At 59.5% G+C, this 24,832-nt stretch overlaps 1 protein-coding gene across 4 annotated transcripts in view; it reads left to right on the top strand.

Annotated features, from left to right (window-relative positions):
• Positions 1 to 24,832, top strand: part of NFATC1 (nuclear factor of activated T cells 1) — a 104,077-nt gene that overhangs the window by 56,619 nt on the left and 22,626 nt on the right. For 2 of the 4 annotated variants that reach the window (XM_044921058.1, XM_044921055.1), the window contains exons 8-9: positions 3,345 to 3,477; positions 17,091 to 17,780. In XM_044921058.1, coding sequence (XP_044776993.1) covers positions 3,345 to 3,477; positions 17,091 to 17,780 — 823 coding nt within the window. The remainder of the gene's footprint in view (positions 1 to 3,344; positions 3,478 to 17,090; positions 17,781 to 24,832) is intronic. The other 2 variants (XM_044921056.1, XM_044921057.1) reach the window with 2 other exon arrangements.

Genomic DNA, 24,832 nt, shown 5'->3' with positions numbered 1-24,832 from the left:
GGGTGGGCGTGTGTGGCCCCTAGCTAACCCTGCTGACCACGGACAGGCGTGTGTGGCCCCTAGCTCAGCCCACTGACTGTGGACGGGCATGTGTGGCCATTCTGACAGTGCAGGGGAATGGGAAGTTGGCTTACTCAGAAATAGTACTCAGGGCAGGAACATACTGTTTTCTCAGGGCTCCCGGGGGCCCTGGGGTGTTGCAGCGGGGTGCACAGGGAGCCTTTGGGTGGTGGGATTTCTGACGCCGTTAGGTAGGTATCTCTGCCCTGCGGCTGGTGGGGCTCTGAGTCACGAGGGGGACCCCCGGCCACCATGGAGGTAGCCGTCTGATGGCTGCTCACTCATGGCAGGCCCGGGGCTGCCCGGGTCCTCACAGGTGGCTCTATCAGGGTGAAGCATCTCTACTTGGGGCTTCAGCTTCCTTTCCCAAAGCTCTAATCCAGCGGGTGTCAGATGGAAAAGATCCCTCCCTGGCCTCAGGGGGAAGGCTGTGCTCTGGAGCTTGCTCCCCTCCCGTGATGTCCAGGCCACCTCCCGCGCTCGGGACCTCACACGCACACACGCGAGCTTCTTCGGGTTCCGTCCCGTTTCCCGCCTGCCCGAGAAGCCCCAAGGAAGCGCCAGGGGCTCTGGGCAGCACGGCCCCCAGACGGGGCGCTCGCTCCTGGCTCAGCCGGCGCACCGGTTTGCCGTAAACAGGCACCTGGCAGTCAGTAGGACAGACAGCTGCGGGCCGCCTCCAGCAGCCTCCTGCGTGCGCCCCGGCCCACGAGGGGCCCACCCGTCTCCCCCACGCAGGGAAGAGGCTGCAGAAATCCGGCGCTTTCCGTATTGAGACAACTCCTGCCCAGTTTGCAGGCTCAGCTTGAGTGTCACTGATCTTTCTCCTTTACTTGAAATAGTTGTGTAGTTTAACGGAAGCTTAACAGTTAACAATTGGGGGTTTTAAAAGGAACATAATGGTATGTGTGAAGGAGGATGTACTTTAGATGTACTATTCATCCTTCTTATCTCTTAATCGAGGTTTACTTTTAAGTATTATTCCTAATCATAAAGGAGTATGGTATTCATTGTGGAAATTTGGAAAATACAACAAAGTATAAAAAAGAAAGCAGGCACCTTGTGTAATTTTACCCCCGCTAACGTTTGGTCCTGCCAGGCTTTCCCCGGTGTGTGTGTGCATGTGCATGTCTGTGTACGTGTGTGCGTGTGAGTGTGAATGTGTGCATGGGTGTGCGTGGGGGTGTGCACATGTGTGTGCATGTACACACATCCACACGCACACACGCGCACTCACTATGTCCCAGGCGCTTTGTAAACAAAGCAGGATCGTACTGTACACGTGTCTCTGGGCTGTTGTGAGCAGTGTAGACGGGAGTTTCTTAAGCAAGTTGCGTGGATGCGTCGAGTGCCGTTTGTAATCCCTGCTTTCCCTGTGATGACGGATGTCCTGTTACTGAGTTTCTTTCCTGCATCTCCACACACGCACAGCACAGTGTATCTATTTGGAAAGCTAAAGCATATCAGCCTGTGCCCGCATCAAAATAGGGCCCCAGTCACCTAGGATTCATAGAGAGCAAACCACAAAGTCGAACCCGGTCCGAGGGCCGCACTGGCCTGCCCGGAACGCCTGTTTCCGCCCGTGTGACGCCTCGCACACACTTCCTGCAGACTCTCCTGTTGATGGCTCCTTGTGGCTCATTTTATTTTGAGCCTCTGTTTAAGCAGGACCTCTTCCTCTCTGTGTCTTCCCTTCACTTCTTCTGTGGGGTCTGACTCCACGCACTCTGTGTTCCACAGTGGCTCGCCGTCGGGGAGGGCCGGCATCCCCTGCAGGGCCCTCTCCATGTAGTCGAGTCCTCAGACGTAGTCTCTCTGCCCTTCATGCTCCCCGTGCCGATGGTGAGGCAGAGACGCAGAGCGGCCCGGAGCCTGGCCCTGGCCATGCATGGCCCCCCCCCCCCGCCCCATGGGACCCGCCCTTTGCCCCATCAGCTCCATGTCTGCAGGGTTATTCTTGCTAAGGGGACGAGATGCTCAGGCAGAAGGAGATGCGGCTCGTTGCCTCTTCCAGATGGGACGTGGCCACTGAAGCGCTGAAACTGCTTTGGAGCAAGCATGGCCCCAGGGGATGGAGCCCAGAGGGGCCCTGCTGTCGGTGCGCACCCTCAGCAGCAGGCTTCTGAGCCTCAGTTTCTTTGTCTATAAAAGGAAAAGGTTGGGCCTAAAGTTCTCTTCAGTTTCGTTTTAACATTCTTAGGATTCCATTACTAACATGATTCAATCCATTTTGCTATTAAACTGGGTAATAAGCTACAATTTCTTTGACAAAAACCTGATACAATGGATTTTTCTTGTTTTCTCTCCTTGTTAACTTAAATCATTGGACAAAAAAAAATTGAAGAAACATTTTGGATGTGAAATCCTGTCCCTCAGTGCGAAATCGAGCACAGCGTGGGCACCTGTAGGGACCTGTCCCCTGACTTTGGCCCCTGGCATCGGGCACAGAGCGGTGCGCCCGCGCACACCGACATTGGCTGGGCCCCGGGCGGCCTGACTACCAGCCTGTGTCTCCCATAATGCTGTGCGTCCCACCTGACTTACTTCAGACCTGTACTCGAAGGAGGATAGTTTTTGTGACAAGGTTGCCAATCTGTGCTTTAGACTGTGAGAGGTTAACAGCGCCCACCATAAGCCCTCCTGTCCCCGTTTGTGCCCTGTTTTCTAACTGTCCACCCCTCTCCCAGTCTGCTCATGTTGCGCTCACCCACCTTCCGTTTGAGGGAATCTGGGAGGCCGTGGTGGGCGTTGGGGCTTCGTCACAGAACCGGTCCCCGAGACACGTCTCCAGGAAGCACCTCCCCTGGGTCTTCACCGCATTACCTGAACAGGTGCTCACTGCTCCATCTGTGAGCCCAATGTGGGACTGTTTTAGTTTCCAGAGGTCACTGGCCCTTTTGGTTTGGGCAGACAGACACATGGGGGTCTTTCGAGGACCTCTCCTGCCGCGTGGCCATTCTGCCCTCAGATGAGCACCAGAGGCTTTGCTCGGGGATGAGTCGGTGGCATCTGAGGGGAAGCCCCCAGCCAGCCTGCTGCCCCCGCCCCCCAGCGCACACCACCCGTCAGCTCCGGGTGCTCAGGCTGCCCACGTGGGCCTGGCAGGTTCAGTCTGCACACACGTGCGCCCACGTCACAGGCAGGCTGTCTGTGGGCAGCTTCTCCTTAGCGGCTGGGATGGCCACCGGGGAGCTGCTCACCACTAGGGAGCTCTGGAGGGGCCGCGCGGGCGCGTCGTCTCTGAGCCTCTCACCCTCTCCCTCCTCTCTGCCATTTCTCACCAGAACTCGCTGGTGGTCGAGATCCCGCCTTTCCGCAACCAGAGAATAACCAGCCCCGTGCAAGTCAGCTTCTATGTCTGCAACGGGAAGAGAAAGAGAAGTCAGTACCAGCACTTCACCTACCTTCCTGCGAACGGTAACGCTCTCTTTCTAACCTTAAGCACTGAAAATGAACCAAGGGGGCACTTTTTCTAAAAGACACGGGAATGCCGAGATGCTGTCGCCATGGAACAGTGTGGTTGCCTTGTAGGTTTAAGCTGCGTTATCATCCTGTTAGCAAGACCGTGTCCTCAATTCTTAAAAAAAGAAGTGAAGCTTTCCGTGTATTTCCCTTTATTACTGCTGTGGGTGGGGGCTGCATATTGGGGTAATTACTGACCGTTTTGCTGGCTGCTTGCAAATATAGAACAGCCCGGGGGAGAAAAAGTACAGCCCTTCTGTGCTCAAAAGCTGAGGTGGTCTAGGTGTGTGTTTAAATTCTATAGTTGTTTAGGGTGGAAAAGCAAATAGTTACAATTATTTTGCAGGTGCCTTTAGAAATAAATCTATGCTATTGAGCCTAAAGGCTAGTGCTTGATGTGGTCATTAACTAACATTAACGATTTCTGTGCTCCTGCTAATGCCCCACCTCCCATTTTTCCGTGAATAATCGCATCTCCCTGTGACCGTGAGGCTTTCAGGCCCGAGCACCTTTTACTCAACTAAATACTGTCCTCGCTGAGACTGTTTATACACTTTGAGGATAAATGCTTAGGACTTAGGGAAATCAGTTTGCCTTTTCTGCTTCTTAAGGTGTTTTTTTTTTTACCCCCAGAACTAGTAGAAAATAAATGTGCTCCGCGTTGTCCTCAGAGTATCGCCTGGCATTCTGCCTCGCGGGCCGGGGCATGCGCTCAGAGAGCACGGGATCGCTTGTCATCCCAGGTTCAGTTGTGTTTTGTGTCAGCTCAGCTCTGCCAATAATCTTTTTGTACAGTAGCTGTTCTAAAAACTTAGGAGATTCATATAATTTAAGAGGGAAATTAGTTATACACTAAAAACTATTGCAAAACCAGCCACGTTGCTTTCTTGGTAAAATCAAGATTCTCTGAGGATTTAGTTCTCTTTAACCGTAAGGTGTCATTTACAAAATAGACTAGATCGTAGGAAGGCCTAGAATATCTGCGTTGATATCAGAATTAACTGTTTTCTGGGCAAATGTTAGCTGTGCCTTTGAAGATTGGAGTAATGCGATCTTGTAAAGTCACCACCTCAAGAGAGGGGACGCAAGCTAGGACTGCAGAAAAGGACTGTGTGCATGTGAGCTGCTCCCGCCGGGGTCGGGTGTCCTCGTGTTCTGTGACCCTCCTGGGCGTGCGTGCTCTGCAACGTGCTCCATCCCATCTGCTCGTGGAATGAGGGGCAATATATCTTACAAGAGAAAATATTTAGTCATTTTTTGAAAATGTAATGATTTTGTCCTAATTAAACTTCAAACATGGTTGACCAAAAATTGAATGTTTTAAAGAAAACCAGGCTTTGTAAGAAAAATTGCTTTTTAAAGCAGTTTAGAAAATATCTCTCACATTAATGTTTCTGCAGTCCCTGCACCGAGCGGTAACACACACTCTCCCGTGTTGGCGGGAGAGGGCCTGTGACCTGCACCTCCTACAGGAGGGGACACTGAGCCCCAAGAACATGTTACTAAGATACAGGGGTGCTGAGGGCTGTGCATGCGCCATCCTGTCTCCCTGCCCTGCAGTGGGAATCACATGCTGCAGCCTCACCCCACAGGGGCCTGACTGCCCTCTGCCCTAGGACCCCGTCCCCACCCTCTCCGTCTGCCCTGGCACCCAGTCACCACGTTCTCCATCTGCCCTGGGACCCCAGTACCAACCTCTCCGTCTGCCCTGGGACCCCAGTACCAACCTCTCCGTCTGCCCCGGGACCCCGTCACCACCTTCTCCGTCTGCCCCGGGACCCCGTCCCCATGTTCTCCATCTGCCCCGGGACCCTGTCACCACCTTCTCTGTCTGCCCCGGGACCCTGTCCCCACGTTCTCCATCTACCCTGGGACCCCGTCACCACTTTCTCCGTCTGCCCCGGGACCCCGTCCGCATGTTCTCCATCTGCCCCGGGACCCCGTCCCCATGTTCTCCATCTGCCCGGGGACCCCGTCACCACGTTCTCCGTCTGCCCTGGGACCCCGTCACCACCCTCTCCATCTGCCCCGGGACCCTGTCACCACCTTCTCCATCTGCCCCGGGACCCTGTCACCACTTTCTTCATCTGCCCCAGGACCCTGTCACCACCTCTCTGTCTGCCCCGGGACCCCGCCCCCACACTGTTCTCTGTCCTGCTCCTCACACCCATGCTCTAAACCATACCCCACGTGGATCCCCTGTCTGTAGGTGATGCTCCTCCCTAGACATAGTCTGTCCATCGAGCACTGGCCAGTCCGTCTGCCTCCATCAGGTGTCTGCGTCATCCACACTTCTGTCCTTGAGATTTGCTCCCACCCCTGAGCGCCTGAGGCATCCCCACCGCCGGCCCCTGGGAGCGCCCCGGCCCTGCCCTGGCTTCCTGGGGTGGCTGGTCTCGGGTCTGGCCTGCCGGGGCGGGTGGGGGGGTTGGAACCACACCCACGCACCACTAGACTGTAAGCTCCCGAGAGCAGGGACCTCGGCCGGCATCTGACATCGTGGCTGAATCGCAAAGACAACCCTTATGTGGTTTTAAAAATAAACAAGAGAACGAATGAAAAAATTAGAACTCGTGTGTCTGGTTTTCAGTTTGGTGTTTGTCCTCACCGTGCACTCAGCAGGCCCACCCAGGCGTGAGCAGGTACAGAGACCTGCGTGCTTAGCGCCTGCGCATCCGCGTCTTGGCACACTGCTTAGAGAGTCCCCCACGTACTGCGCCAGGCTGAGCCTCCCACCCGGACACCGGATTGTCAGCTCGGAGTCAAAAGACACGTGCCGTGTGGACGATAGCTTGGCAGGGATGGTTGGTTAGAAAGCATCAGGCGGGTTCTGAGCTGTTTGTGGTATGCTCCTTCTTCTCGGAGGCCTTGTTTGTGAGGTGCTGCCGTGCTCACCTGGGTGGTGGGTCCCTTCGCAGGTGCGCTTGCGTCTGGCTCAGGGGTCCGTCCTGCGTTTTCCAACAACAGGTTCTTTTCAAGGTTATTAAACGTGCCGTTGATATGTGCAAGGCCTTGGAAGTAAATCCACTTAAACCCTACCCGTAAAATTCATTTTCATGTACAAATATGTAAAGTCAAGTGCCCTTTTAGGTTTTCCATCAAAATTAGCTGTGGGTGCAGATGACGATGGGGACCGCCTCTCCTCATGGTGGGAGACACACTGTGGTCCTCAGAGGTATGACCCCATGAGGCAATGCCCCGGGAGGCCACCCTCACACAGAAAGGCAGGGACCGTCGCTGCCCCCACGCGGCCCCTGGGAGTGTAGGCGTTGAAAGTGAGAGGATCAAAGTGTTTGTTGCTTGGGGGCCTGTGGGGGCCACCCCTGTGTCACCCTCCAGTCGCCTTCCCCACTTCTGGTCCCAGCAGGCAAACTGACCTCAGCTGCCCGGGATGATGCCCACCTCGCCCTCTACCCACACCATCCGCCGTCTGAGGGGCCGCCCGTTTCAGCGTAATTGTCAGCGGTCGGCCTGGACGAGGCCCACGAGGCCGAGCATGGAGGGCCCACAGGCTCCGGTTGGCTTCCGTCTTCGGCTTCTGGTCCGTAGTGGGGCCCAGGACACTTGGGCTCCCTCACCGCTCTAAGGGGTTGGCCCAGTGTTTGATGGGGGACACGTTTCCGGCTGAATGAGAGGCGGAACAGAGTCACTGCCCGCCCGGCATCCCGGGGCAGCCGCTGAAGGCAGCAGTGAAAACCTTTGGTGTGATTCCGGAAGATGCTGCAAGGTGCACGGCAGGAGCCAGAGGGGTTTTCTTGTTGCTTGTCTGTCGCTGTTTTTGCTTGTGCCTAAATGCAGTCTTCTGCAAGGAGAACATCCTGTCTCCGTTTGGGCTGTGGGCGCCCGGGTGCCGACCTGGAGACAGACTCTGTCCACAGCAGGAGCGGTCCACAGCCGCCCCAGCTCCGCGGCTTGAGTGAGGGTGGAGCAGAACCAGAGCTCTGGGCGGCGGCTTCCGGGCTCCGGGGGCAGAGCGTCGGTCAGCTGTGGCTCCGTGGGCTCACATTCCCGATGGCCGCCCGGCGCCTGGGACCAGCAGGCAGGGGCAGGAACTCAGACAGGAAGGAACACGATATTGCAAGTAGAGCCTCACAGTTAGGTTGCAAAGTCTGTCTCAAAATGAGAAAATAAATCATGACACATGACCAAGTCTTGGAGAGTACGTCTTTGTGTCTGTTCTCCCTTGGCTTCCCAGAAGGGCCTGTCTGCTGACAGCTGAGCAGGTGAGGGTCCTGGGGCATCCCCAGGATCAGTCGGGCATGGCTCTGGGGACATAGCTTTGTCGGGGGCCTGTCCGATCTTCGTGGACAGGACACACAGTCCTCAGTGTGGGGCAGCTCCCGCTCACAAACCCTCTCGGACTGTGGGAAGGAACCACCTCCACCCGCCGGGAGGGAGGGCAGGTGCTCCATGGTGGGGCCACGCCTGGTGGGGACGGGCTCTGTGGGCCCAGCGTGAGCGAGCTGGAGGAGTGGAGCTCTGTGCGTCCCTGCTCACCGCCGCATAAACATGCACTTACATGCGTGGCCCTCGTGAGACAGGGAGCTGACAGAAGACACACAGACCTCAAGAGGTGGAAAGATGGGTAGATTCTCTGTTTTCTGTTTGCGCCATTTAGTCCAGAAACAAGAGTATCCCCAGCGCCGAGGTGTCGGGCCTGGCTGCCAGCACTGGGTTCCCCGAGCAGCAGACCCCAGAGCCGAGGCTGCCGGCAGGAAGAGCCGGCCCGGAGCAGCCTGCGGGCCGACGGCCAGGCCAGTCCAGTCCTCGCTCCAGCTCTGTGCGCGCGTCCAGCTCTCGAGGGGCGGCTGGGTGTGCAGGTGGAATCCTGCCCATCGTTCCAGGGGCCTCATCTTCACAGCGAGCTCTGGGTCTGCCTGTTCTCTTGAGCTTCAGGCCTCCTCGCTTTTCTGAGACCTTTGCATTAAAGTTTCATCCCAAGGTGATGACCTCCACAAAATCAGTACAGATGCTGAGTAGTGAGGCTGTCGGGAGAGGCTTTGGGGAGGCTTGTGCCTCGGGGATCCACACGGCACACCTGCCCGAGCTGGGTGGGAGGGCGCCCTTGGACAGGCTCCCCCGGGCCAGGCCTCACCCGGGCGCCTGCTCCTGTGGATGAGCAAGCGAGCTTGGTCCCGTGCAGGCCATGGTTTCTAGGGCACCGTGTTCCATGGTGCGCCCTGTATTTCTCCTGGAGAGGGCCGCGAGGCGTGTAAGCTCGTGGTCCTCGATGCATCAAGGCCCTGCCCAGTGAGCGTTCTCACCCCGCCTGACAGGAGCTGTAGAGGTGCCATCTGGGGAGCCACATGGGGTCCACAGCGGGGCCCCCAGGCTGAGACCGCCCCCGAGCCTCCTGTGCGGGGTGCTGGAGCTTCACCTGTCCCAGAAGACCTGCAGGTTTCGAATAAAGCAGATTATGCCGCATTTCTGACCATGGGTGTGGAGGGGTCGAGTCGGCCCAGGTGGCCCAGGGGGTGTCCATCCTGGGGACTTCCGCCCACCCCGACTCCCTTCTAAAGACAAAACAGAGTCAGGCGGGAGGCAGGCAGGGGTACTAGGCAAGGAGAACATGGCCCTGGCCCACGCGGAAGCTGCCTGCGGGCCTAGAGGGCTTCCCATGACCTCGGGACGCCCGCCTGCAGTCCTGCTGTGGTCAGTGGTCATGGACATTCTGGAACATTCTCCTCGAGTGAGCTCAGCTGTGGGATAAGCGTACCACAAGTGAGTGTGTCGGCGGTGGGAGCAGGGTTCACGCCCGGCGGTGAGCGCTGTCCGGTGAGACGCTCTGACGTTCCTCCTCCTTAGAGCCTCACACGACCCACGTACACTTTGTTTAGTAAGTCTGACTGTCTTGCTATTTTAGCCAGAAAATGGGGACCCGTGCCTTAATTTCCCTTTCCCATCGTCAACCTGACGTGTAGAGGTGAGGGGGGCTGTGTCCCCACCAGCCGCAGGAGGAGCCTGCGAGGGGTTCAGGAACCATCCCCGGGCTCGGGAAGGCGGCCGGCTTCCTCCTGCGTGGGCGAGATGCTGTAACGCTGGGTGGAGACCGTTTCTTGCATCACCTTCTGGACGAGGCTTCTACCGCTGGTCTGCATGGTGCCGACCCCACTGTAGGCTGTGGGCCCCGGGGGTGAGAGGTCCCCAGGGCTCAGAAGCTGGGCTCCTGGGAAGGAGACGTGGAGTCGCTTTTCCCTCCCAGGCTGCCCGGTGCCCCGCAGTCCGACGCCTTGGCCACCAGCACATGCAGACCGTGGCGTCCCGACCGCGGGGAGAGGATTTTGAACTTACAGCAGAGCAGATTGCGGGACGGGGAGCCTGGGTCTGAGCCCATGTGAAAGAGCAGGAGTCCGGCCTGCTGGGGAAACAGTGGAGAGGTTCACTCCACCAGGAGCCTGTCTGGGGGGATGCTGGGGGCATCTGTGCAGTCTGAGGAGGGCTGAGGGGGTGGGGGGCCATGGGCCACCAAACACAGGGACGTGCGTGGCGAAGACTTGACAACTGTATCACACAGGTGGGCATCCCGTCCCCCGGGAGCCCACCAGCTATCAGGGAGGCACAGTCCCCGGGGCTGTGCCCAGAATCCCCACCCTCAGAGCGGCTGCTTGGAGCCAACGCACCAGGACCGTGAATCTCGTCCCCTTCAAAGGCAGTTTTGGCGATTATCAGATGAAAATGCTCGATATATCTCCTGGCACATGTGGCCCATTCTGACTATGGTCTGCAGTCAGTCTCCGTGGGTCCTAGCTCCTCTTGTATAGGATCCCGGAGGAGATGGGGGCTGGTGCCCAGATGGGGAGCTGACCCTGTCCCTGACACCTGCCAACCCTCTGTCACTCGAGGATGTGGAGCCAGGACACAGAGTGGGAATGGCCACGCCACTGCGACCCCTGACCCCAGGAGATCGGGCCTTGCTGGAAACCTGGCGTGTTCGGCGTGGATGCTGGTTAAGCTGTGTGGTAAAGACAGGGGCAGGTCCCCAAAGGAAGAGAGACAGGATCCCGAGTTGAAATGCCCTCCGTGTGCATTCACTTGCCTCCTGGTGCCTGCGCCCCAGACCAGCCCTGGAATTCACTCTGGGCTCTGGATGCGGAGAGACGATGCGGCCTCGCCCCTCGGGGCTTGTAGTTGGGGTGGTTCCAGTTACTACTTTTCCTTTCTCGTTATTTAAAAAGGCATGCCCTGAAGTTATCATTGTGGGTGTTTATATTGGTGGTAAAACCGGGGCTTTAATGTCATGCAACAAACAGAAAACAATCTGAGCTTTGTTCTCGGGGGTTTAGAACAAAACGCCTTTTGTCCAGGACTGAGCAGGGTACCTGGGGAGGGCTAGTGTGTGTGTACGGGGAGACGGGAGTGGCGGGGGCAGCTCCGGCCGCATCCCAGGCACCTCGGCATGCGTTCCGATCAGCGGACCTGGAGCTCTTGCAGAAGAAGCGTGTCAGGATCCGAGCCGTGCTCGGATCCGGAGGCCGGACGTCCCCGAGCTCAGGGCCAGTGGCTTGGATTTGGGAAGGGCAGCTTCCAGGGGGTGGTGCCACCTTCCCACCGATCCTCACGTGGTGGACAGAGATCTCTCTCTTCCTCTTCCCAAAACCACATCCCTGTAGGATCAGGGCCCCTACTCCCCCAGGACCTCATTTAGCTATAATTACCCCCAAAGCCTTGTCTCCAAATAAAGCCACAGTGCAGTTAGGCCTTCAGCCTCTGGATTTGAGGGACATGATCTGGTCAGTAGCAGTGTCCGTGGCTTGTCCAAGACCAAGGAGCGGGACCCTGACTCCTGGCCCCCTACTTCTCCCCCTGAGGGCTGGAGATGGTGGTTTGGACACGGGGGCACGTGGACTGTTCGTATGTATCCCTCGCCATCTGCTGGGTAGATGTGAGTCTGTTTTGGGGCCAGGGACACAGGCCCATGGGGGTTCCACGGCCTCAGGGCCCTGCAGTCCGCGGGTCTCTGCAGGACTCGGGCCTCCGGGCAGAAAGCTCAGGGCGACAGAGTGGTGACTTTCCCCAAGGTACGGACGTCTCATCCCCAGCTGTGGCTGGGGTCTGTCTGTGTGTGCCGGACACAGCACGTTTGAAAGAAAAGACACAGATGGAAATGTGTGCTTTTTGCTCACGCAGCTTTGGAACTGGAGAATTCTTTTTTTTTTTTTTTTAAGATTTTATTTATTTATTTGAGAGAGAGAATGAGAGAGAGAGCACATGAGAGGGGGGAGGGTCAGAGGGAGAAGCAGCCTCCCTGCTGAGCAGGGAGCCCGATGCGGGACTCGATCCTGGGACTCCAGGATCATGACCTGAGCCGAAGGCAGTCGCCCAACCAACTGAACCACCCAGGCACCCGGAACTGGAGAATTCTTTACAGTCGCATACTCCTGTGTTAATCGGGATCTGGGCTCCATGTCGGGCGCTGGGGCCACAAGATCGTGGACGTGTTGAAGTCCAGCACTCGCAGAACGGTCTGGCATTCCGTGTTTGTTGAGTGCCGTCGTGGTTTTCTAGAGAAAACAGTGGGATGTGTGTGGTGCTGGTGCTCAGTGGGGCCCAGTCCCCAGACGTCTCCATTAGAAATGGAAGAATGCTTGTCTTCACTCACCTCAGGCCTTGGGCCACCGCTGGGCTGGAGGGTTGGCCCAAACAGCATGTCGAAATTGAATTGCTCGACTTGGCCCTTCAGCAAAGGACAGGATGTGTCTGACAACGGGCAGGACACGGGGAAGACACAGGAGGGATAGACGCGTGTAAGAGGGGGCGGTGTCCACCTGTGTGCGTGAGGATGGCGGTCACATGCATCTGTAACAGCCCACAGGCCTTGGGACGGTGTGAGCACCCCCAGGCAGGAATCCCATCACCTCGTTCTGGGCCACCTGTGGGAGTTGGTCCTGGCCACCACGGCCGTCTGCATCCAGGCAGGGTCCTGGGGTCAAGGCCCTGCTCCTGGGTCCCACTACAGGCCTGGGGCTGCGTCGCCATCAGCCCAGGGCCTCTGGCTGGCTCCGTCCCACTCCCCTGTGAAAATAGCCAACGGTGCCATTCACCACCTGCATGGCATCCCTGTGTGAGAGGCAGCTGCTAACCCGAAGGCCGGGCCATCCTGGGGAGACTGAGCCCGGCCGGGTGTGTGTGCTGCATGCACTCAGTTGCAAGGGACGTGCAAATGGGGTGGGGTGGGGTGTCCACCCCGGGCCCGGAGCCCTGCAGAGCAAAGCACACTCTTCTTGATCACCTTGACGCAGCCGCACAGCCCAAATCTGTGAACCGCGAGGCCCCTGAACCCAAGTCAGTGCGATTCAGAAAGGCAGCCGGCCCTGCCGTGAGCCCCCCGACCTCGGCTGGGGCTCCCAAGAGGGGCTCTGCTTTGCTCACGGGGATGGGAAGCCACTGCCGTGGGGGATGGAGCCCATGCGCCAGATGTGGGGTTTCTTCGAGCCAGGCCAGGGTGTTCTGGAATGCTCTCTGGCCCACAGACGGCCATTGTAGGGGCTGTGGGTGGCATGGGGATCCTCGGGGACAGGCTTCTGCTGCCACTTCGTCTGCAGGCGGCTCGGCTCCGGGGGCCTGGGGTCCCTGCTGAGGGACCAGGCCCTTCCCTGGGTCAGCTGCCCTTTGACCGAGGACAGGACGCGTAGCTTTGGGAGCTGAGGGGACACCTCCCCGCCTCCTCCATACATGCTGTCTCCCCAGAACACAGCCGCTGTGCCAAGCGCGAGCCCTTCAGGGCGAACACCAGCTCGGCACGGAGGGCACCCCACCTTTTCCATGAGAACAGGCTTTGTACGCGGCAGTCGCCTTCAAGATTAGCGTTAATCTTTCACACGTTTGCGTGCTGTAATAAATCTGGATTATAAACTCGCGGCTGGCGCAGGGGCGTGGGCTCCTGTCACCATCCCTCCTGCCCAGACCGGCGCAGTGGATGGCCGGGAGGGAACCAGACATTGCGTCACACCAAGCCCCAGGTCTGGAAGGAAGCTGCTCTGGGCCGTGGACGAGGCCCCGCCGCGCCGCCCGAGTCCCGCGCAGGACGCGGCCTCCTTCTTCCCTCGCTAATAAGAAACAGGCATGTTCTCGCTGGTTCTGATTTACACAGATGCTGCTCGTTCCCTTTGAAGTCCACACGAGAAATCCAATTTAAACGCCGCATGTTCGTGCCTTTGAGCTTCTGTGGGGGCCACGGGGGCAGCGGACGCTGTTTTCCAGGCTAGCCCATGTCCCAGGCCCTGGCGCTCCTGTGTGTGTTGCCCTTTGCCTGCAGTCAGCTGGCTCGTCCTGTGACCCCAGCACCTGGCCCTGAGTCACCGGGGCCTGTCTTCTCTGTGGCTTACGACCTGCCGCCCTGGGGGGCCCCCGAGCTGCAGAGTGGTCACTATGTCAGTTAAGGGCCCCCGCGTTTATTCCCCGAGGGCGACTGTCCCAGGGTTGCAGGCAGAGGTCCGGCCCACCTCGTGGGGACATCTGCTCCGAGAAGGCCCAGCTCGGCGGCACCCGGGGGTCTGGGCGGGCTGGGGTCCAGCCTCACGGCGTCGGCTCTGCCACGACTGGGCACCGTGCCCCCACACCGGCCGTTGGAAGGGGACGCGTGTCCTGTGTCCTCCCCTCGGTGGCGGGTGTGGGCCCACACGGAGGCTCTGCGAGATTGTGCTGTGGGGACTTTCCCAGAAAGGGTCCCAGGGAGCCCCGTGACGTGGAAGTTCATGCCGGTGCCACTGGGCAGTTTTAAACACGTCGTAAACAACAGAGGCCGCAGGGCGTGCACGAGGGGGCCTACGCCTGCTCACTCCTGCCCAGCGAGGGCGAGCAGCCTCTGACCCGCCGCCTGGGACCGCTGGTTCTGGCCGCTCGCTGGGCGCACCATCGCTGCGTGCCAGGTAAATCCCCTGTGCGGGCGTTTCCCGGCCGTGCGTGCGCGTGGACGGGTAGGAGTTTGTTTTTTTTTTTTTAAGATTTTATTTATTTGACAGAGAGAGACACAGCGAGAGAGGGAACACAAGCGGGGGGAGTGGGAGAGGGAGAAGCAGGCTCCCCGCTGAGCAGGGACCCCGATGCGGGGCGCGATCCCAGGACCCTGGGATCATGACCTGAGCCGAAGGCAGACGCTCAACGACTGAGCCACCCAGGCGCCCTTTTTTTTTTTTTTTTTTTAGGAGTTTTTAAAGAGCTCAGGGGACACCTTATGAGAGAGACGAGTTGGCCCACGTGCCTGGCTGGAAATCCAGTGCAGCGAGACGGAATCCCAGAAGGGTTTCAGTTTAATCTGCCAGACGTATATATATCCCTAAAATCACAAACTGAAAATTACCAAACTAATTTAGAAGTTAACCTTCACCATTCCATTTGCCCGCACTTCGCCCTAGTGTCTTGTGAATGGGGGATGTGTGGGGGCCAGGGGTCCTTGGGGCCCCGTCAGAAGGTGCAGGCCCGTCTGCCTCTTAGGGGCTGACTTCGTCCCCTCTGCTGTTTCTGGATTTTCAACGTGCTGGCAACAGGCAGGGACGGTCACCCCGGGGTGGGGGGACACCTCCGGCTGCTGCACGGCTGCGTCTCTCGTGTAAGATGAGCAGGTCCCAGCTCTGCGCTCAGCTCAACATGGGGATGTCCACCTCTGCGCTCCACCTGTCTGTGGATACAGAGCACGGGGCCCACCTGGCAGAGCCTCGCTGAGGAGGGCAGCCCAGCTGGAGGCCACGGCCTGGGATGGGGGCTTCACAGCAGAAACGTGCAGGCTGTGGCAGCTCTAGGGTCCGCGTTGGTCACTGCTGGGTGGATTGGAAGTTGGAAGAAAGTCCCTGGGAGCACGGGGGCTTTCTGGGGGCCACCTGACACGGCCACAGCGTTTCTGCACGCAGACGTCGGAGCCCAGGGACACACTGCCCCCCAGGTGGGGCGCAGCCTGGGAGTCTCCGTAGTCCCCGGTGCGCTGCTGCCCCGAGCCAGGTGCATGCCCTCCGCTGGGGCCTGGGGTCGCTGCGGCCTCCGTAAGGAGCAAGACTAGCTGTTTTGGACACGCACATGGGTCCTCGGTGGCCCTGGCTCTTCCCCGAGACCCGAGTCAGCTGATGCAGAGCATGCATGATGGACGCATGGTGATAAAACGCCACCCAGGGAACAGCGAGCTCTTCTCAGGTCCCTTCTGCAGCCAACAGGATTTCTCTCTGGACAGCCCTCTGCTGGGACTCGCCCTCAACCAGAGCCCTGACCCCCTAGTCCCAGGAAAGAGAGAGAAACCCCTTTCCCAGCGAAGGAGCACGAGAGTGGTGTGGGTGCCCGGGTCCCTCCTGGCAATGAGCGGACCCTGTGGGGGCCACGCGGCGGATGCAGACCAGCCCACACCCGAGGTGCCTGGTGTGAAGACCAGCTCTGCTGCTCCCCATGGGGCTCACCTGCCCCCACAAAGGCAGAGCAAAGGAGAACGATCCTGTGGAGAGCCCCAGGAGCTGGGTGCTAGGACTTGGTGATTCTGGGGGACTTAGACACCCAGGGGCCTGCTGGTCGCTGAGCCCAGGCGCCGCCCTCGAGCTGGACGTGAGGGAACGCTGGCTCCGCGCAGACCTCCTGGGTAGGAAGCGCCCCTGGTCCTTGTTCGCGGCTGCCGGCGGAGGTCATGGCGTAGACGGGCTTTGCTTTATTTAAGGTGAAGCCTGGGGCCCCACGTAGGAGGCCCCCAGGCCGCCACGCACCCGTCGGCGCCACAGGAAGCAGCAGGGTGGGGGGTTCTCGAGACAAGCCGTTACCCACGAGACCTTCGGCGCGGTGCCCGGTGTGGCGTCCCCGTGTGCTGGGAACAGTGACTCAGAGCGCACTTCCGTCCACAGGCGAGCACACGGGGCCCCGAGATGCGCGGGGGCAGGAGACGCCCCGGGAGACCGCGGGTCCTGCGAAAACCCCCCCGCACGCCCGCCAGTAGTCCGACCGACGTTCCCTTCGAAGCGGGGCCGCTGGTGGAGGGTCGGACGGGCCCTCTACTGCCGTCTGCCTTGTAGCCCCGCTTCCCGGGGAGGGCGGACAGGAGGAGGCCCGGGGCTGCGCAGCTGGGGCGGCCTGTCGTAAGCAGCTCCTCTGTGAGGAGCAGACGCAACGGGGAGCCCAGGTGGGCGTGTTTTCCCCCCCACCGCGATCGCCGAGTACTGTTTCTCCCGGGTTTTATGGACATCTCCGCGCCATCTTGGTGCGTGCTCGAGATCCCCGAATGTGCAGACGTTTATCAGATAGGGCGTCAGTAGCAGGAGAAACGCGGTCGTACATCCAAGTTAAATTTTTGCTTTGATTACTACAAATCCATGGGCCCTTGGGTCCAAAGCTTCTACTGCAGTTTGCAAATGGATTTTTATAGCACATTAGTGCTGGGGGGGATTCCAAGGAAAACAGTGTTCTCAGTATTAGAACCAGCTGCAGCTTCCTGGAGACGGTGACTCACGCCCTCCTCTTAATTGGGTGGGGGAACCAGGCGGAGACACACGGGGACTGAGTCAGGACGCTGTTTGTTTTCCAAGGGTGCCCTGGCCACAGCCCGCCCCGTCCATCACGCCCATCTGCAGCCTGTGTTTATTCAACTTCTTTGCTTCTTGCAGCTCCTACCATAAAAACAGAGCCCACCGATGATTACGAGCCTGCCCTGACCTGTGGACCAATGAGCCAGGGCCCGAGCCCGCTCCCCAAGCCATGCTACAGCCAGCAGCTGGTGATGCCGCCTGACCCGGGCTCCTGCCTGGTGGCCGGCTTCCCACCCTGTCCACAGAGGAGCACCATGGTGTCACCGCCCCCCAGCACCAGCCCGAAGCTCCACGACCTCTCCTCCGCCACCTACAGCAAGGGCATGGCCAGCCCGGGCCACGGTCACCTCGGACTTCAGCGGCCGGCCGGAGGGGTCCTCACCGTTCCGGAGACGCCGAGACCCGTGGGCGTGCACCCCGGCCCCCCCCAGCAGCCGCCTCCCGCCCTGCTGCGACCACAGGTGAGTCCACAGCTGAGCCGCAGCTGTCCCCCGGGCCACCAGCCAGCTCTCTGTCCCAACAGCCCCTCCTCCTCACCACCGTCCGGTACCCAAGAGCCGACCTGTTTGCAGTCCTGCAGCCCTACCCACCCATCCGAGATGGGCCGCCAGCAGCACCGACTGCCGAAGGCTCCGAGGAGCGAGTCCGCAGCCCCCCGGCCTCTGCTGCTGCCCGAGGTGCATGAGGACAGTAATCATAGTCTGGCCCCCATTCCCGTAACGGTCAAGCGAGAGCCTCAGGAGCTGGACCAGCTGTACCTGGACGACGGTAAGTGCCTGTGGCCTTAGGTGCACACGCAGCCTGGCGCCGTGTCTGCGAGCGTGACAAGGAGGGGTGTGCGCATTAGCCACCTGGCGGAGGGGCGCGCCCGGCAGCTCCTGGCAGTGTGGCTCTGCCCCGTCGCCTCGGCGGAGTCCCACGGAGCCTGGGGCTGTAGACCCGCGGGACCAACGCTGCACGGAGCGTCGCCCCACACGAGCCAACAGGGTCTCTTAGAGGAGGCCGTCCTGGCACGTGGCTCCGGGTCCGGCTTGCTTGTTTCCGAGCGTCGTAAGAGCTTCGCCGGTTGAGTGAATGATTTGTAAATAGTGGCTTAGCTGAAGGTGGTTAACATTTCCCTCCATGCGGCGCTGTGACGCCCATCAGGCGCCCCGGGGAAGGAGAGTAAGCCACAGGACGGCCCCGAACTGGGACTTAAATCCCACCGTGTGGGACCTCACCCCCAGAGCGCACGGGCACGCTCGGTGCAGAAACGCAGCCGAACACGCACGGTCAGGATGGTCCAGCAGGAGCGCTCTCCACACACCTGCAGGCAGGCCACGTGGTGTAGGCGTCCGAGTCCGTAAAACAGCTGATGACAGCCTGTTGTTCTTGGCACACTGACCCCACAGAGTTGTGCCCGCCTGTGGGATGAGGTGCCGCCTGAGCTGCGTGGAGGCGGGCGGCCCTCTCGCACGTTGGTCACCTGAGTACTCGCAGATCAGCGCTGTGACCAGAGGCCCCCTGAGCTGCCCAGGACGGTCAGTCCAGTCCGCGCCTTTGTGGGGCCCACGTGGATCGTGTGCAAGGAGCCGGGGCCCCCGTCGTTGGCGCTACCCGTCTCTCTGGGGTGAGCTTTTCCAGGGCCGGATGCCCATCTCCCCTGCTGCTGGACTCAGGTGGGGGTGAGAGTCCAGGACAGTGCTGGACACACGGCCCCCAGCCTCCCTGAAACACCCTCTGGGGTCGGGGCCTTGCAGCCTCCTTTAGCGTTGAAGGCTCGTTTCTCCTATTACAGCTGTCCCCTTAAACGTCGCATTTCCGCTGTTTGAGTTCTGCGGGCTTCCCTGGGGCCCTGGTGTTGTGAGGAGTGTTTTCGGAAGAGTGTTCGCTCCTGAAGCGGCTGTTTCAGAAGGGGGCGGCACGTACGGGCCCGTCCCCGCAAGCTGCGGGTCAGGGTGGCCAGGAGACATGGAAACCTTCCCGGCCGCAGCGTCTGGCCCCTAGCGATCGCCCTCGGCTCAGTGACCCAGGCTGGACAAGGGCTCCTGTGCTCGGGGTTTCTCACACTCCCATCCATGGGGGTGAAAACGGGGCCGGTCCTGGGCTTCTCTGTCCCTAACTGGGGGCTGCAAGCTCTCGGATATTTTTGTTCCATGGATGGTCAACCCTTGAGCCTGGAGACGTGCTTGGAACCTGTGTTGTGGGTTCCCTCCCACCCCCGACAGGCCTTCAGGGACACCCCAGAACTCAGCAGCTTCCTGGACCACACTCGGGGTCCACAGCTGACCTCAGCAGCTTCAGCTTCTGTTTTGGATTCCGTCCCCTGAGGTCAGGCCCACAGCGGCCGTGCTCCCTGCCCGGCCCCTCCGCGAGCTCAGCTTTGTCCCTGGGAGTTGTGGGGCGGCCCCGCGAGCGGCTGGGCGGGCCCGAGGAGCATGTGCGCCGCTCCTCTCCTGGTCCCGGCCAAGCCTGCGGCGCTTTCAGGCGAGCCCGGGTGACCGGCCCGGCAGGCCTTCTGGTCTGTCTTGCTGCCCCGAGTGTGTTGTGGTAAGAGGCAGCCTTGCAAGGGTGGGAGAGGCGCACGCGGTGCGTGTGATGGGGTGTCCGGCCCCGGGTGAGTCCACAGCTGCTGGATCTGCCCTCGAGAAGGTGCCAGGGCCCCCACGAGTCTCTGGGCCCCTTCGGTCCAGTGGGCCACTGGCCGCACAGCCCGCAGCATGGCCTCTCGCCTGCAGGGGTGCGGCCGTCAGCCTCGCAGTGTAGCATCCCGTGCTGGCTCGAGGAGCAGGGCTCCGGAGCTGCTCTCTGCAAGGAGCACCACCTCCCCGCTGGCTCCCGGCTCTGACTCCCGCCCGGGCACCTGCCGACACCCACCCTGGTGCTCCTGCCACCGAGGTGGTGGACACCCGCGTTCACTGTATGCTGCACCCTGACTGGAGGGTCCCACGCCTCCGCCCACGTCGTGAGCTCACTTTCCAACAGCTCTGCCCTCCTCCGCGCCCCCCGACCTTCCGCCTCGGTCTCCCCGGGAGCATGGTCTTGTTTCCAGACCACTAGTGTCTCCTCACCTCCTGCTCTGAGCCTCAGCGCCCCCTGAGCTGGCAGCCGCCGCGGGGCCGCCGGTGTTTCCCGGCCATGCTTGTGGTCCTGGGGCCCCCCGGGCATAGGTTCTGAGGCCCAGGGAGCCTGCGTGCAAAGAGGTTCTCTCCGCCTCGATTTGGGGCTGGAATTATGGGCCCTGTTTCCAAGAAGGCCCTGTAATCCCAGACCAGGTGTGAACAGAGGTTTTCAGTGTTAGCTCATGAGAGCATTTACGAGAGATGCTTATTGCTGTTTGTTATTTTTATTTTTTGGTCCGAACCCGGATTGTGGTTAAGGCAAGTGCAGGAGAAGGCTCGGTCGGAAGGGGATGATGTGTTTATGTGAGCGTGCATATGTCGCCCCGCACACACACCCATGCCAGTCCGGTGCTGCTCAGCGGGTCCCAGCGGAAGCCTCGAGCTGCTAGCCGTGGACCCCTTACGGAAGTGGCCATAACACGTCCCCCCCGTGTGTGCTCTAGAGCTGGTGTGGGTGGGGATGGCCAGCAGCCCCGGAAGCGGCCTTTCCTGAGGCTGAGGGAGGCCAGTGGGGAGCACCCAGCCTCCTGCTGGCTCAGGCTTCCCTGCAGTACGGCCCCCAGGCCCAGAGGCTGCATGGCCGTGCCCGGAAGGTGACCACGGAAAGTGGGGGGTGCTGGGCCTTCTCCCCACAGCCAGAACACACACATGGTCTGTGCTGGGCGTCTGTCCGCCGTCAGGAAAGTGGACAGAGCGCTCATTGCTCTGTCCGAGTGGCTGGAGCCCCTAGTCCACAGGCAGTTAGGATGCAGACCGGGCCTGGCTGTTTCTTGCTGTGGGAGCAAAGACAAAGCGTCATGTCCTCGTGAGAGGCTAGGTGACTCTATCAGCTGACCTTGGCACCCTGGGACTTAGGACGCACCCTCTCACGAGGGTGATGCGGATGTGGTCTGCGCCAAGTTAGTCCTTGGGAAACTGTTTAATGCAGGATAAAGGCCTGACCCTGAGCTCCCAGCCTCCCCACCCGAATTCCGAGGGAGTTTTGGGGGTGGGTTCAAACTGGCGCCCTTTTGACGGGGCTGATGGGAGGGATTCGCAGGTGTCACGGGTGGTGTGGGCCTTACCTTGGGATGCTCTTGGAAAGCCTGCGGGACTTGACTTGGCACCAGTGATCTGATCCTTTGCCAACCCCCCGTTGTAATAGTCCGCATGATCGGGGTTTTTGAAGAACTTGCCAAACCAGGCAGCGTCAAAGCCCATGCTCGTTCTGGGCAGAGGAAGTTTCTGGAGAATACCTGCAAACCGCCTGGGTGGGGGAGGGGGCCGCCTCCACCAGGGCGGACCTGGGGCGGGGGCAGGGGCGGGGCGGAGGGCCTGTGCGTCGCGTATCTGAGCCCCCCCCCACCCCCCGCCCCCCGCCGGCTCAGCCCACAGGAGCCTCTCTGGAGCGGGCGTGCTGCCCCTGCTGAAGTCATAGCTCCTTCTGCTATTGGACGTCTCAGCCTCTTTCATCCTCCTCGCCCACCCTGCTGACATGTGGTCAGTGAGCTGCTCCGAGGGGCGTTTCTGGTGTGTGAGGCGGTGTCGCGGATTCGGCGGCAGGCTGCGGTGACGGCAGGTGGCACAGGGCCCGGGTCTTCCCTCTGTGGCTCAGGTCTGAATTTGCAGAAATGGAAACCGTAGCAAAAAACTAAGTTAGAAAATGAGACGCCGTGGATTTGAAGTGGCCTCGACATGAAAGGCTTCCTTCCGCACGCCGCTCGGCGAGCAGAGGCGGGAGGCTGGGGCGGCTTCGGGTCAGGAGCAGGGCCCACTTCCTGGGAACACCAGCGATGGGACAGCAGGACCTCGGGCCCCGTGACGGCCTGCTGGAGAAGCCGCGTCCTTCTCCCAGAGGCACGCGGGCTCTGCGGGTTCCCAGGGGCTGGGGCTGCACACGGGATTCACACACGGCTCTCCAGCAGCCACAGGGAGAGACTCAGGGCCCGGTCAGCGAGGGCCAGCCCCCGTGGTGAACAGTCAGGTGGCAGGCGCTCCACCTGGCCTTGCCCTCCAAAGCAGCGACGTTTCTGGAGTCCGTCCATGCGCAGGACGGAAGCCACAGCCAGAGTGTGACACTCTGACCTTTACGCATTTCTGTCGGGCATGTGCTCGCCGGCTCCATCCAAACCACCGTCCAGAAGTCCTGGTGGCGGTTTGGGGTTCCACACTGGAGTAGCATTTGGGTTTTTTGTTTCCCAGGAACACAGAATGGAAAAGGCGAGGATAGGGTGTTCTGTGCCGTGGCAGAGAGCCGGGGCACTTGGGGCACGTGAGCGGTTGTGACCAGCCTGGTTCACGCGGGAGCGGCTCCTGGGGTGCCGCCGCCTCTGCCGAGGGACCCCCACCAACGCGGAAGGGTCCACTTTCCAGGCTTCTCTTTCTCCTAAGGAAGAACATAAGCATAAGACAACTTGCCTGAAAATGAACCCCCGCTTTTTTTTTAGGATTTCTCTCTTTTTCAGTTGTGTCTATTCTCCAGTTTTGTTTCAAAAGTATTTGGCCCATAAATAAACCAGTTACAATTTATTCTTTGGTCCAACAACACTCACAAGACTTAAACTCTCAATTTAGACTTCTCAATCGTGGCAGAACCACAAGCGTACGTTTTTAAAAGAGTCGTTTTATGGGCCCCCTGTTACTTTAAATGTAGATTTTCAAACGAGGCCGTAAAAGCTCCAGTGAGCAATTCCTGTGGTGTGACTTCTGTGAGTGGCCGTGTACGGAACCGAACTACGTGACTACAGCTCTTGCAGTGATAGGCTGTCCTTTCATTCACGGACGTGTGCATGTGGGCAGTTCACAGTGCACGCACACGTCACGGGGCATGGTCTTGTGTACGGCATTTGCTGGAAAGGTACTCTAAACACGCCTGAAGCGCACGGGCTTGGTCCCAGACTTCATGTGAGGGGGACCCACACAGGCAGAGCAACTGTTGGCTGGAACAGAGCACCTCCTTCGAGCTTTGCAAGTGACGCGCTTGCTGGCCAGGCGTTGGTGTGTCTGCACTTTAGCCGCCGCTGTCTCCCCGACCGCCCTGCAGCCTCCGCCACAATCAGCCCTTTCAGCCCCCGCCAGGAGCGCTCGGGTTTCCAGAAGTCTCCATGTCATTAAAACAACAAGCAGGTGGACCAGGCAGCCAGGATCTTGTCTGCCCAAGTCCGGGCCCTGAGCCCCCCGCTCTGCTCCCCCTCGTCCCCGAGCCCAGGCTGCTCTGGGAGAGAACAAAATCTTTCCTCATGGAAAGTTTTACTGACCTGGCTTGGCGCCCAAGGCTGGGGCCTTCCCCGTTCCTAATGATGATGGAAAGAGTCTGTATCACGGTGATCAAACATGCAGAGTCGTTAATATTGTGGACGGCGGCTACTGCGTGACAGATAGATGAATTCAGCCATGCGAATAATTCATCAGGGTCAGTCCTTAATGCACTTCCACGTCCGCTGGGGAGTCTCCAGGCATAAAAATCACACCCCACGCCACCCGGAGACAGGCTGCTGTCGGCGTGGTGGGCTGCAGGCTCTGTGAGCGGGCTCTCTGGAGACCCTGCAGAAGAGCCTGAAGCTGCTGCCCACGGAGCAGAGCCTCTGACCGCTCACTTGCTAGGTAACTGGGTGCCTCGAGGGGCCCCGCGGGCTTTTCCAGCACGTGTGTGTGCACCTCGCGGAGACGGCAGTCTCTGCAGACACACGGAACCGAGCTTCCAGGGACGGTGTGCCCCGTAGGGGGCACACAGATTTGCAGACGTTGGCTCAGATATTTTAGTCTTCGTCCACCTAAACCTTAGTGTGACCCGGAACTAGCAGAGGTTGGTCGGTGTGACGAGTGTCTGTTAGCTGGGGGGTAGGCAGGGACCAAGCCCTGGGTCTGCGGTCTTGGGAGGCGCGTGCTTCCCTCTGCAAACCTGTTGCTGCTGAACTGGCCCATTGTGGAGGAAGGAGAAAGGCGGCAGCGATTCCGAGAGGCCTGCTGAGTAGGGCTCTCTATAGATAGGGTGCAGACACGCCGGTGCTGCTCCCAGAGCCCGTCCCCGCAACTGGCGGGCCTCTGCTGTCCTTCCGATGGGCAGCAGGGCGAGGAGGAGGAGGGGCCCTTCCTCCCACGGGTGGTGGAACTTCAGTGTCTGAGAGGTTCCGGGCGCTCTTCTCCATTTTTGCCTGGTGTGGATGTTAACTTCAAGCATGAAATGCTTTGAATTACACTGTTTTTCTAATCATACGGCCTGATTATTTTCTTTGTCCTTGGAGGGGAATCAGTCGTATTCCTTTTAGCTAATATTAACCTTCTGCCCACCGCCCCCCCCATCATAGGCATTAGCTTGTTTTACTTTTATTATTAATTGGAGAGAAAGAAGTAGTGTCGTTGAAGGAAAACAAAGGGAGGAGCCTGAAACTTTCATGGAGCTTGAACACCCAGCACCCTTAGGTCTATTTAGTCCTGAAAACCGTTCGTAACAGCAAGAGCACAGAGGGCCCGAGAGCCGACGCCCACGTGTGACCGTGTCTGTGTGCCCCGTGGGGCGTGCTTGCAGTGTTTTTGTCCTTTGTCACGGGCAAGCTCCGAGTAGTCTGGAGTGTCTGTGTGTGAGCGTTTCGTGACTGGCATGCTGGTTTTTCTGCAAAGAGGTGAGCACCTTCCCAAACGTTCTTTCTTTTCTTTCTTTCCTTTTTCCTTTTCCTTTTCCTTTTCCTTTTCCTTTTCCTTTTTTCCTTTTTTCCTTTTTTCCTTTTTTCCTTTTTTCCT

This window comes from Neomonachus schauinslandi, chromosome 14 (assembly GCF_002201575.2).
Source record: "Neomonachus schauinslandi chromosome 14, ASM220157v2, whole genome shotgun sequence".
NCBI classification, from domain to species: Eukaryota; Metazoa; Chordata; class Mammalia; order Carnivora; family Phocidae; genus Neomonachus; species Neomonachus schauinslandi.
The sequence above is the reverse complement of the archived record's forward strand: the minus strand, read 5'-3'. Positions and strand labels throughout refer to the sequence as shown.